The sequence below is a fragment of the Mycteria americana genome, chromosome 7 (genome assembly GCF_035582795.1).
Source record: "Mycteria americana isolate JAX WOST 10 ecotype Jacksonville Zoo and Gardens chromosome 7, USCA_MyAme_1.0, whole genome shotgun sequence".
NCBI lineage: Eukaryota > Metazoa > Chordata > Aves > Ciconiiformes > Ciconiidae > Mycteria > Mycteria americana.
The window spans coordinates 66,102,452-66,115,582 of record NC_134371.1 but is presented as its reverse complement, the minus strand read 5'-3'; the positions used below and the strand labels follow the sequence as shown (position 1 = coordinate 66,115,582).

The 13,131-nt window shown below is 40.9% G+C and overlaps 1 protein-coding gene across 1 annotated transcript in view; it reads right to left on the bottom strand.

Annotated features, from left to right (window-relative positions):
- HOOK1 (hook microtubule tethering protein 1) overlaps nt 1-12,948 on the bottom strand; it is a 31,078-nt gene extending 18,130 nt beyond the window's left edge. Inside the window, exons 1-6 of the mRNA XM_075508845.1 lie at nt 12,744-12,948; nt 6,418-6,503; nt 4,692-4,764; nt 4,305-4,355; nt 2,696-2,828; nt 625-692 (exon numbers count right to left, since the gene is read on the bottom strand). Coding sequence (XP_075364960.1) covers nt 625-692; nt 2,696-2,828; nt 4,305-4,355; nt 4,692-4,764; nt 6,418-6,503; nt 12,744-12,794 — 462 coding nt within the window. The 5' untranslated portion in view covers nt 12,795-12,948. The remainder of the gene's footprint in view (nt 1-624; nt 693-2,695; nt 2,829-4,304; nt 4,356-4,691; nt 4,765-6,417; nt 6,504-12,743) is intronic.
- Between the last annotated feature and the right edge of the window lie 183 nt (nt 12,949-13,131).

The window sequence follows — 13,131 nt, the reverse complement described above, 5'->3', positions numbered from 1 at the left end:
AGCCTACTACCAACTCCACTGTTAGCTTGATGAGGGTGCAATTACACATTACATTTTCTTCAAAGTCAGCATTTAGTTTTTGCCTCCCTCCACACTCCGCTTCACAGTCCTGAAGCTCACAGATGTGAGTGATGGTAGAGCTACGCTGTGAGCTGGATCACTAAGATGATCTAACTAGAACAAATTAAGATAGCAGGGGAGCACACCATGACAAGAAGAGAAGAGATGCAGCTGGGAGTTTGTAAATCAGATGCTGGAATGGTCTGTCAGAACGACGTAGTCTCACAAACAGTTACAATCAGCTTAACTTTGGGTCCAAGGCTACAGCACTGGAACAGATATTTCAGAACCTGACTCCAGTATAATCGGTGGTTGGCAACGAGATATATTTCTTGTATGAAACAGGAAATCTTAAGCATTTATTGTCTCCACAAGTTGTATGTTTGGGCATACGAGACTAAAATCAAAACCTCTTGGTTGGGGTCTGGGGCCTCTTGGTCCTGATCCTCCCAGATAATTTAGGAAGTACTTACACTCTTCCTGGACCTTTGCTTGGATGAAAGATCAACAAATGGATATTCAGACTTCTCAACTGACAGCATTAGGCTATGAATTATTACTTACCTCTTGAATTGCAGTCATGACAACATGTTGAACAGACTCTTCAAGGGTCATGATATTCTGTATGTGTTCTGTGAAAAAGAATTTGTAGTGATCCATGACAATGTTCATCTTAATGGCTTGAGTAACATGACATACCATTTGCAGAAAGATCCAGAAGAAACTATTCTCTATCAATCTTCTTCAAAACAGGTAGTGCTCTTTTTATACAGAGCACTACCATTAACCAACAACATTATTATCCAGTAATATGGTAGATAAGCATAAGAGATTATAGTCTTTAAGTGAACAAATTTATACTATGTATAATAGAGCAAAGAGATTTTAAGACATCTGTACTTCCATGGTTCTTTTTTTATACATACATCTATGTATGTATATACATAAGCTTTTGCAAAGAGTCAACAAGCCTGCAATTGAGTTAATAAATAAAACTTAATGAAAAAAAGTAATTGGCTAGCATCATCATTCCCAATGCAGCCTGATGGCTTACTTCCCAAACACTCTTGAGTGTGCCGGCTGCTCATGGCTTGGATGGGCGTATGCTTTGCTGGGTAAAAAACTGGCTGGATGGCCAGGCCCAAAGAGTTGTGGTGAATGGAGTTTATTCCACTTGGCATCTGGTCACCAGCGGTGTTCCCCAGGGCTCAGTATCGGGGCCAGTTCTGTTTAATATCTTTATCAATGATCTGGACAAAGGGATTGAGTGCACCCTCAGTCAGTTTGCAGATGACACCAAGTTGTGTGGGAGCGTTGATCTGTTTGAGGGTAGGAAGGCTCTGCAGAGGGACCTGGACAGGCTGGATCGATGGGCCGAGGCCAACTGTATGAGGTTCAACAAGGCCAAGTGCCGGGTCCTGCACTTGGGTCACAACAACCCCATGCAATGCTACAGGCTTGGGGAAGAGTGGCTGGAAAGCTGCCCAGCAGAAAAGAACCTGGGGGTGTTGGTTGACAGCCGGCTGAATATGAGCCAGCAGTGTGCCCAGGTGGCCAAGAAGGCCAGTAGCATCCTGGCTTGTGTCAGAAATAGTGTGGCCAGCAGGACTAGGGAAGTGATTGTCCCCCTGTACTGGGCACTGGTGAGGCTGCGCCTCGAATACTGTGTTCAGTTTTGGGCCCCTCACTCCCAGAGAGACATGGAGGTGCTGGAGTGTGTCCAAAGAAGGGCAACGAAGCTGGTGAAGGGTCTGGAGCACAAGGCTGATGGGGAGCGGCTGAGGGAACTGGGGTTGTTTAGCCTGGAGAAAAGGAGGCTGAGGCAAGACCTTATCGCTCTCTACAACTACCGAAAGGAGGTTGTAGCGAGGTGGGTGTCAGTCTCTTCTCCCAATTAGCAAGTGATAGGACAAGAAGAAACGGGCTCACATTGTGCCAGGGGAAGTTTAGATTGGGTATTAGGAAAAATTTCTTCACCAAAAGCATTGGAACAGGCTGCCCAGGGAAGCGGTTGAGTCACCATCCCTGGAGGTATTTAAAAGACATGTAGATGTGGTGCTTAGGGACATGGTATAGTGGTAGACTTGGCAGTGCTAGGTTTACAGTTGGACTCGATCTTAAAGGTCTTTTCCAACCTAAATGATTCTATTCTATTCTTTGATGCAGTCATTTCAGACTACCTAGGAATCGCACCTAGTCTACTAACAGAATCATGCTGAGGATTCCTTAGCCATCAGAGCATGGAGCATTAGCTCTGGTAAGGGGAGAGAAAACTCAACTAATTCAGTCTTGAGCCTCTGCAGATAAACAAAAGGCAGTTTCTAATATAAGTTTTTAATTTGCTGGATTTGCATTTGAATAGTAAGTTTTAGGTCTTGGTACATATTTTAACAGTATAAATAATCCACACACACTTCAGATTTTTTTTTTAAACCTACCCTGAGAAAAATTTGAGTCTTATTCATAGAAGTTTCCCATAGATTTTCTGCTTTTAAGTGAACTCCAGTTTCAGAATAGGCATGCAACATATTAACAGCAGAGACTTTTTGATACTTAAAAAAGAAAAGTTTCTACATCTCTTCCACCTTAACAATCACCTGAGACAGTCTGCTGAACATATTAAGGTAGTGTGTACCTTGTTTCCTTTCACAGTTGACTGCACAACCTAAAATAAGCTGCAGAAGCCTGCCCAGTTCAATGGGATCCGAGTTCTCAGATATCTGGTTTAAGTCCGGAATAAGCTCTTCTGAAATCTGCTGACCCAAGAACTGAAAAAAAAAAAAAAAACCCGAAGAGAGAAAGTGGACTCCCACTTTTGTACAACATGAAAATCTGGTGTCATCTAAGAAATCTGGACTCAGTAAGCCATCCAGAGAAAATGGTCTATTAATAAGTCTGTTACCATAAAACTTATGGAAGGGAAAGATTTTAAACATTAAACGTGGAGATGCACACTAAAAATACTGGCTTATGAGAGAGTACATAGATAGCAGTATCAGGTTAGGAAATCTGAAGAGACCTAGATAAAGCAGATGTTCTTAACTCGTTTGTTAGAGGCTTCATACATGAAACCCAGATGTCACACATTGTGCCTCTCTTGGGCCAGCAAAGACCGTTCCAAATGTCCATCTCCATCCCTCAGCATGGATGTGTGTTTAGGGGAAGGGGTACTCCATCGACTGCTAGCCAATGACCTTTACCATACTTGGCACCTCAGATTTTTCTCTGAATAGGCCTAAATTTAATCTAAAGTAGACAGCATTAAAAAAATATATGAAAAACACCTAGCAATTATTTAGTGCAATGAAGTTATGCACTTTAGTAAGAGTTCTATAAAATTGTTCTGGCAAAACCACAAGTTTTTAAAGTCTATTAACTGGGGGTTTAGTTAACTGACCACTTATACAAGAAAAAGTGATAGCAGTAACTTAAAAGTTCTTGGACTAGACCTCAAATATGAGAGAATTAATTTATTCTACCAACATAATAAAAAAAGGAATTAAAAATGCTTCCAAATTCCGTTGCTCCCTAATCCGTCAAAAAGCTCCTCATAAGCCTAAAGAAGTTCTACTTCTGGGCTTGCCAGAGAGCCTCAGTCCTGGCAATACGGAAGGGCTTGGCACTCAATACCACAAATAAGCCCAGGCGAGACCAGGAAGCCATAAGATGACCTGGCAATTTTTCTATACCATACCCATTATGTAACTGTAATCAAGCTCCATACAAAATTCAGCAATTGGATTTTTTTAAACTCATAAGACAGCACCCTTTTATGACTACCGTACTCATCCTGCATGAGAGAGAACAAACTAAAATCCTTACTATGTCCAGGAGGATTCGTAACTTATCTCCCACCTTCCGAGTATCAAAAAACCTAGACTAGGGTTGCCGAACCTATTCTGTTTTGTAGAGGATTAAAACTTCACTAGACAATAGCAAATATGAATGCACACACAAAAGTCAACAGGGTTCTGTAGCTCAGTCCTTAGGACATTCACCTGGGCAATAACAGAGACGTGGTTTCCAGATTATACTTCAAGAGTCTTATCTAAAATACACCTGCTCAAATTAATTTTATATTCACTCAGACCTCCCACTTAACCAGATAATCATCATATACTTTCTGCCAAAAAAAGTCCTTAAAATAAATTACTTTGCCAAGGAAAAAAAAAAAGCTAGGCGAAGGAGGACAATAATCATAATGTTTAATGATTAGAACAACAAAAAAATTGCTTTTTCCATACCTCATGATAGTAGTCCATAATTCCTTGCAGTATCTTCTTCAGATTACTGGACTAATTGTTGTACATGAAAGATAAGGTAACAGGCTTTTATTAAAATTCTTAACTTTGCTGACATTAAATAATAATTTATAATAAAATGTTCTTTTTTTATTTAAAAGCAGATCTACAAGAGCACCCTACAATGACAAGGAAGAGAAATATCGCAGCAGAAAATCCCCATGCAACAATGCTGGAAGGCACTTGAACTATCAACAGACAGTTCAAGTTCATCTAAAATAACCTAAAAAACTCAGAGCTTAATTCTGTAGGTTTTTGGACTGCTAGATACTCTCAGGACAGACACAATATCCAACCCCACAAACTTTCACTACCTTCAGTTCTGAATACCTTTATTCTCCAGTTGTCACCAACATCATCTTTAATGCGATTTAGCCAAGATGCATCAAACCAAGCAACATCTCTGAAACAAAATTAAATATTTAAACATCAATAAGCACACAAATAAATAAGATACCAGATTCCCAGTGTTAAATCATCAGTTGTTTGACTGCAGTGTTTAATGAGGCATGAATTCCTGGAGATTGCAAGTTATGTCACAGGAAATTTCCATCCTGATGGCTGAATTAAGACACCACCTTCCAGGGCAGGAAGAATTTCTGTACGTGCTTGAGCTAGCTACAGTTAGGAACACAAGGATGTGAAGGCCTTTGTCATGCTGAATTTTTATACCTGACAAAGCGATCATAATGCTGTACAGCAACATCCTCTTTTGACTAGTGCTGACATTAAGTTTGGTACCTACTCTCATACATTTGGACTTTCCAAGATTTGCTACAATTCATCAAAGGCACTTATCAAGAAAAAAAACCATTTTAAACTACTGGCATTTCATATTTTTGTATGTCTTTGGTTCCCCTGGGCAGAATTATATTCACATTGCCAGCGTAAATAAGGATGAGTTGCTGAGGGAGGTGTATACACACACTGAGCTGTGCCAAGCAGTACAATCACAGCATATCTTAACTTTTACACCATACTGTTTATTCACTGGTTTCAAAGCACCTAATCAAAGACAATTATTATCCCCACTTGCATATCAACCAACTTGGTTGTAAAGAAGTTCGCACAAAGCCTGTGGCAGCCTAGTACCACAAACACATGGGAAGTGACCCTCAGCGAATCTTTACTAGGCAATCCTAAAGCAGTTTTTGCCATGCCCCAGGAAAAGGGTTAGCTCTGTCTTTACACAGCACATTAAACAGACAGGTTCTAGGTTTGGGATTTTTGAGGGTTTTTTGTTTTGGTTTTGTTTTTTTGGAGGTGGTGGTGGTGTTTGTTTTAAGTAATTTCTTAGTAATCAAAAATATAGTTTGAGCAGGAGATGGCAACTCAGACTTCTCCTTTATTATCTGAGTCAACAACAACAATAAAATTGCAGTGATGACTTGCAGCATGATACTCTTTCAATAAAAGACTTGGGTTACAACCCTCTGAGGTAACTGCAAATTTCCAAAGTAGTGTGTTACTCAAGCCGGTACCATTTGTCATCACACCAAAAAAATAGGAATTATTTCGCTTTTGATTAGCCCACTATTATTTTTTAATAATAAACTTGCCATTGAAGTTTCATGATTTTTTTTTTCCACACAAATAGCAAGTTATCGTCTAAATCCTAGAACTTAAATCTAAATCAACTGAGCAATCCCAAGAGGAAGAGAGCACAAAGACATGCCTTTTGAACTTTTAGTTCCTCATTCCAAAGAAAAACATTGCCTGAAGCATGGATATCCATGGAAATAGTGTTGATGGGAAAAGTGAAAAAGATTGTATCATTCTCGCCCAATTACCCTTAAGTATGAATTTAATGCTGCAGTATTAGAGTATCTCCTCATCACCTTCTCCATTCTATCACATTATTATTCAACTATTATATCATCCCCAAAACAACAACATAAAGGTATATTTTATCTTCTGCTATAAATTGTCTACTCTAAGTTTCTGTCTGCTTTAACTATACAAAAAACCTTTGGGTGAGAGAAAGCAACTATGCATGTCAAACACAAAAACCTCAAGAAATTAAATACTTCTTCTTTGAACTTAAGTGTCAACTTACATTTGGTGAAGTACCTGCGCCATGGCAACCCCATTAGTCAAGTCCTGAACATCTCTGCAAGGTGCAGCAGTATGGAACGTCTGCAACTAAAAGAGGGAAAAACACTGTGTTTCTCGCTCAGTAGACAGGTACAGGAAATGAGTTACCATTTTCCTTTTCAAGGCACAAGCATTTAGCAAGATGTCTTTCTACTGGAGGCAGCTGAAATCCTTTTTGAACTATGTAGTTTTTAAGCCAACCCAATTACCTCAATACTTGTGACTGTTGATTATGACTAGTAGCTTAAAAAATTAGTATTACCATGCTTTGCTTTTTCATGCTAGTCCTTCTATTGTAAATCAGATTATGGAATACTAACTTGGGAAACTAAAGTCATATTTATCCATCCCTCAAATTATGTTGAGTGCTTAGTTCTGGACACATAACTACCTAAAAAAAAAAGTGGCATCAGAAGAACAGGCAAAAGTTGAAGGGGAAAAAAAAAAATCCAGTCTTTTACTACAAGCATTTAGTAATAGAAGTCATGACACCAACAGAGACCCCTGAAATTATTTGGGGGTTTAGAATGGAAGGGAGAAAATTGTGCAAAAACAGTGGAAAAAACAGTTGTCCGAGAGCTACTGCACACTTTAAGTATATCAAGATAGCTGAAAAAGACTGAACCATGTCAAGTCCTGTGAGCTGGTAACATATTTCCTTGCAATTCAGGAATTACAAAATTACTCTAAAGATGTTCCTATTTAAATATACAACTTCAAAATACTGTTATAAACTCAAGAAACTTTACTATAACCTGAAGTTTTACACCTTTTTCCTGGTAATCATGTTTTATTAATATATTATTACTGGTATTTATATTTTATATATATACACATATTTTCCTGTTATTTTCCAAGCATCACACTACCTAGTGTTTAAACACAAGGCTGGATGCAATTTTACCCCTTCTACATATTTCTGTCTAAAGATTAAGCAACAAAGCCCCAGTTTTCACTCTTCTCCTCTATTACAAAACCAGATTATAGACGGAAGCATTTCATACTAAGTTACCTGATCTATCCTGTATGAATTGTTATATGCAGTCTTGTGGTGCTTCCAGTCCCTTTGTAGTAGGACTATTAAAGTCCCTTTGTAGTAGGGCTATACAAACAAGATGCAACTCCCATCCAAAAGAATAAAATTTAATAGCTCAATTGTTTTGCAGCTAGCTTCTCCAAAAGCAACTCAAATGGCATGAATACCTTCAACATGTCTACATCCTTACAGAGCACTCCAATAAATACCCAGCAGACAGCTCTAAGAACCCCATCATCAACTTGATGTATCATACTAGCTTATTACACATCCATAGGCAGCTCTTCTGCTGCCCTGCTAATTTCTGCCTGCAATTCCAACTGCTTCATGCATAAAGCCTTAAAACACAGAGGTACCCAGGTCCTCAGATCACTCCACAGACTGTAAAAAGTGACCGCAAACTCTGCAAAATACTCCACCAGGCTCCAGGAATTTGTGTCTTGAAGAATCCCTGGAGCACAGACAGTACATTTCTAACAGTCCTCAATGAAGTTTTCTTCCATGAACTTGGCTGAGGCACTTTTTGCAGCCACAAATTCAGCATCCACAGATTCTGCAGGATACCCCCTCTTGTCAGAGTTTGTCACCTGCTAGCTTCGCCTCATCTTCCCCACTTCTTGTGCAGGTGGTGAACAGACTCTTCCCCAGTTGCCTTCTCCAGGGGCTCAAGTCTGTACTGACCCTTACCATACCCTCCCATTGTGTCTTTCCCAGGACCAACAGTCCTCATCTATTCAGCCAATTCTCATGTGGAAGCTCTTTCATACTTTCCATGAGGACAGTAATTTTTTCTCTTAGTTTTCTGGTTTTCCTGCATTTAAGATCTGTAGGATGGGATTACCTCAATGTTAAAAATGTGTATCCCCATTTTGGATTTTGTGTATTTTTTTAAACTATTCCCAAGCTTATATCTAACATTTTGACAGAATTATCTATTATAATTGCAATCTTTTATTCTCCCCAAAAGCAATCAGCTTGGAGCTAACTATTCTAAGGTGAGAGAGCCATTTCCACACGCATGTCAGTTCATCACATAGTTACTCATGAAAATAAGAGCTCATCAGCAATTCTTTTAAGTTCAGCCTTCTTTACAACAATGAATAAAATAGAAAGGGGAAAGTTTGCTGTTAATACTATTAAAAGATGTATAGGTGGAATAGAATGGAAGCAAAACCAGATCCTTATAATCTCTGTCCACTGCGAAAATTGACTTCTTAAACTTACTACGTTTACAGTGTCCTAAATTACCTGTCCATCTGTGAGAGGGCTTTCCCAAACATCCTGTGAAAGGTAAGCTTCTTCAGAGGTCGCTGGTGAATGACCTTGTCAAGTGTGTTTGGGAAATGGAGCTACTTGGGCAAGAGTGGTGGAAAAAGTACGGTTTCCAGCTGTGAGAATTTGAGACAGTTGTCATCCATTCTGTGTTTATAAATAGTGACCATATACTCTGAATATTTATTTGCTTGCTTCAAAGAGTGTAATCATGCCAAGAAGAGAAAAATATGCAGAGTGAGGTTTTTTTTCATTTGTTTTTCAATTTTAAAAGTATTTTTAAAATCCTGTATTACAGCAGGTGAGAAGTCAGTAATCCCTGGGAAGTTACATAAAAGATTAAATAGAAGAACACAAACTGAAGCAGCTGTGATTGGCAGCATGGGTTTCTAATAGTATAGCAGCCTTAATACCAATGCAAGAACAGGCACGCAAGCTTACAAGTCAAGACTCAGCATGTCAGAACGCAGAGTTTTATGGCACAATATTGTGATGCTGCCATTTGGATCTACCCCCTTGTAAACCAAAGAAATTGCTAAGTACAGGTACTACCATTTCACCCAAGCCTGTTAGAGCCGGCGAACAAAGCCTTAGAAAACCTTGTGATATGCAGCACTGCTTTATGTATGCCATTATCTCCCAGAATAGAAACAGCTAATTAAAATTAAGCAAAAAGCAGGAGTGAGAGTCTTAGTTTCTCCATATATTTAAAAGTTACATAAGCACCTAGAAATAATATGAGAGTAGTACTAATTATGGGTTCTCTCCAAACTCCATGCCAGCCCAATCATTTCCTCAAAACAGACTTTTACTTTACTTACAAAAACAATAAAGGTAACAGGCATGGGGAGGAGGTTGGTAGAAGCAGCCACAGACTTCAGGACTATGTAGTACTCCTAATCTTTTTTCAAATTTGATTAGTTTTACTAAATATAGCTTCAAGTACATGCTGCTACTCGTGATAAAGACCATTTCATGTAGACCTCTTGCTGCTACAAGAGGAGCAAGTATTTTTCTCTCAGACGTACAGCTACTATGATCACAATAGACATTTGAAAATGTAATTCTATATCATGTAACACTTAATGCCTTTTCTCTGGATCTGCTGAAGGCTCTACCACCAAACAGCTGTAGAATAAACAAGACTGTTCACATTACCCAGCAGAAATCAACCTATCCAGCTCTTGGGAAGGTATGCCCTCAATTTCATCCAGATGACGTAGAGTTGAGGGTCTCCACTTTATACCCAGTTTACACACATACGAGGGACAGAAGTTTTATAGAGTTAGTCACAGAGATTTTAAAGTAACAATAAACATTCCCATTCTTAATCCCAGAACATTAATAGAATAGCTCAGCCACTGGCAAAGTTAACATCACCAATGCTGCCAGTGCCAAAAAACAGGGGGTACATCTATTGTGGAAAAAAGCTTTCCATTTAAGATGTTACCACACATTTAGTCACTAGTTTGGAGACAAAGAAGCAGCCTCAGAGTGGTACAGGACCAAATGACATTCAAGAAACTTTTGCTCTACTACTGTAAAGAAAACACCTATTGTAACGGCACCTAAACATAGAAGATACTACTGCATCACTAGGCCTACTGCTGCTACTCTTATCGCTCTACTCCTGCCCAGAGGTGGAAAATATTAAGGTTCACTTCACATATACTAACCAAAGTTTGTCTTTCTGACTTAGAAAATTGCTTCTGCCACAGACTTGTGAGTTCAATCTTAACAGATATTACTTAAGTCAATTTTCCTTGGAAACTCATATACATTTCCCCTATAATTTAATCTAACTCCATTATGTTTTTCCTGTAACACCCTCAAAATTTTAAATTCAATGGCACCTGGGTTGCAGAACCAATAGATAACATTTATTTATATTTTTCTCTTTCTTCTCTGGACAATGCATGTTTTCTAATATAGAATTTCCTGAAATTAAAAAAAAAAAAAAAACAAGCAAGCTCCAGCAGCAGAACACAAGAAAATCATGAGCATCTCTTCACTATATTAATGAGTAAATAAATTGAAAAACCCTTAGAAGCACAGAGAGTTACAGAACCCCTTTCTCTTCAGATATACAGCACTTCATTCCCCCTGCCCAAATATGCTCAACTTCAAAAGATCAATTTTTTTTTCTATTGTTCAGTCTGCAGTTCAAATTGAAAGGATGTTTGAAACATATCTTAGTGTTAACAATCGGTTTCTACCACGTTGTAAAGAAGGTTCAAGAAATAGGGTGTTAAATCTAAAAACATGCATCTGGCAATGCATCTACTGAGCGTTGTACACAAAACCTGAACACAGAGAGCTGGATGTTCATTTACATCAACACACAAAGCTCTTTCAGTTTAAGGCTAGTTAAAGTTCCATTAGCATTCTCTTTAAGATTCATGATGTAATTACAGCTATGCATTGTGACAATACTAAAAATGAGAATTAGGCTTAAAATATTTTAAGCAGGAATTGTAAAAATTATAAAAGAGTTCAGCACTGCTGAGAGGATTTTGAGACAGAGTTCAGGAATGCATTGATTTATTTTGCAATTGAATCATGGTGGAGTTATTCTTACCTGAATACTGAGAGGAAAATACAAAGTTAAAGACCCCAAAAAAGAGAAAGAAAGGTATGCCTAGATTAAACGACAAAAGATATCCAACTCCAGAGAGATGAGCATAAGACAACTGAAATTCTACAGACCAACAAAACACCGGAAACATACAAGGTCACTAAAAGGAAAATGGAGGGAGGAAAAGAAAGGACGAAATTGGTTTTCAGTGATTTATTACAGACTTTAACTCATTAAAACTTCTATACTGTCATGTAGAAAGTAAAAGGAACACCTATTCTGGTAGCTGTTGCTATCACTTTTGCCAGTTTCATCCCTGGATCTCCACAATGCTCCTAAAAGACTCCCTTCTTTCCCTGATTTACACTTCACACAGGCAAAACATCTGCTATTTCTAGAGAAACTCTTCACACCAGGTAATTGCGGCCTTCCTTGCCAAGATTTCATGCAAAAGTTCTATTTGGTTGAGCTCACTCTCACCAAAAATATTGCATCTGCAAGACCAGAATTACAGACAAGGAAGCAGGAGAAACTTGGAAAGAACAAGGGATAAAAACAAAGCAAGTTTGATTGATGACCTGAACAAATACAGTCGGACTCCGTGATCTTAGAGGTTTTTTCCAACTTAAATGATTCTATGATTCTAAATACATGCTTCTTGCACAGGCAAAACCACGCATTTAGGTGTGCTGCGCCTGACTAATAAACGCTTTAGCCAACTAAAAGCTGGTACGAAATGTTCTGAGGTTTCTGCTCCTGTCAGCTCAAATTAATTGCATATATTTGTTATTATTGTTAATTACTGAGCAGTTTCCACATCGCAGCCACTGCTGGAGAACAACTACTTGGGCCTATAGGATATTCAAGAGACCGCATCTACACTTCAAGGGTGCTTGCAAGAACATTTGACTGGTAGCAAAAACACTTGTTTCTCGTGCAGGCCCCATTCCTGCAGCCATGCTCGTATCCCAACCGCCTCCAGCTTCTGCCCACTTGCCGCTCGGGCAGCTCTCCGAGTGCCTGACAGCAGCCCCAGCAAGGGGGCTGCTCACCTCTCCGGGCGGGGAGGGCGCCCAGCCGCCCCGGCAGGCCCCGTCCCGCCGCCGCCGGGCAGGGGCCGCCTCTCCCGGCCTGTGGCCGTCGCCCCCGTCACCACGGCAACGGCGCGGGGCCAACAGGTGCGCTCGCGCCGCTCCCGCGCTGCGGGGCTCTGACAGAAAAAGCCCCTCTCCGCCGGGGCAGGCCGCTCCTGCGGGAGCCCCCCCGCCGCCGCCTCCTCCTCCTCTTCCTCCTGCCCTGGAGGACCCCTCGGGGGGGCAGCGAGGACGCGCCACCGGCGGGCAGGGAGGAGGGCGGCGGTGCGGCGTGCTGCGCAGGTAGGAGGGACCCCCCCCGCCCCACTCACCCAGAGGATGAGGCTGTCACAGAGCAGGACGTCCGCCGGCTTCGCCTCCATGGCGGCGACCTCTCGCCCCCGCCGGCCGCCCCCGCTCAGGGCGGCTGCGTAAGCACCCGATGCACGGAACGCGCTTACGCCCGGAACAACGCGCAGCTGACGTGACAGAACAGCCCACCCCGCCCGCGCCCTTCCGAGCGGCGCCCACCTCCGCGCGGGGGGGCGGGAGTGTTGTCAGGACGTACACGTCAGCGCCCGCCCGTGCCTTCAAACGCCGGGAGTGGCAGCGGGGGTGCCCAATCACAGCGGAGGAGGTGTAGCTGTTCGCGCCAATCACGGGGGGTACTCGTTAGAGGCGGGGACGCTCCTCTCGGCGGCTCGCCTCAGCGGCACAGGC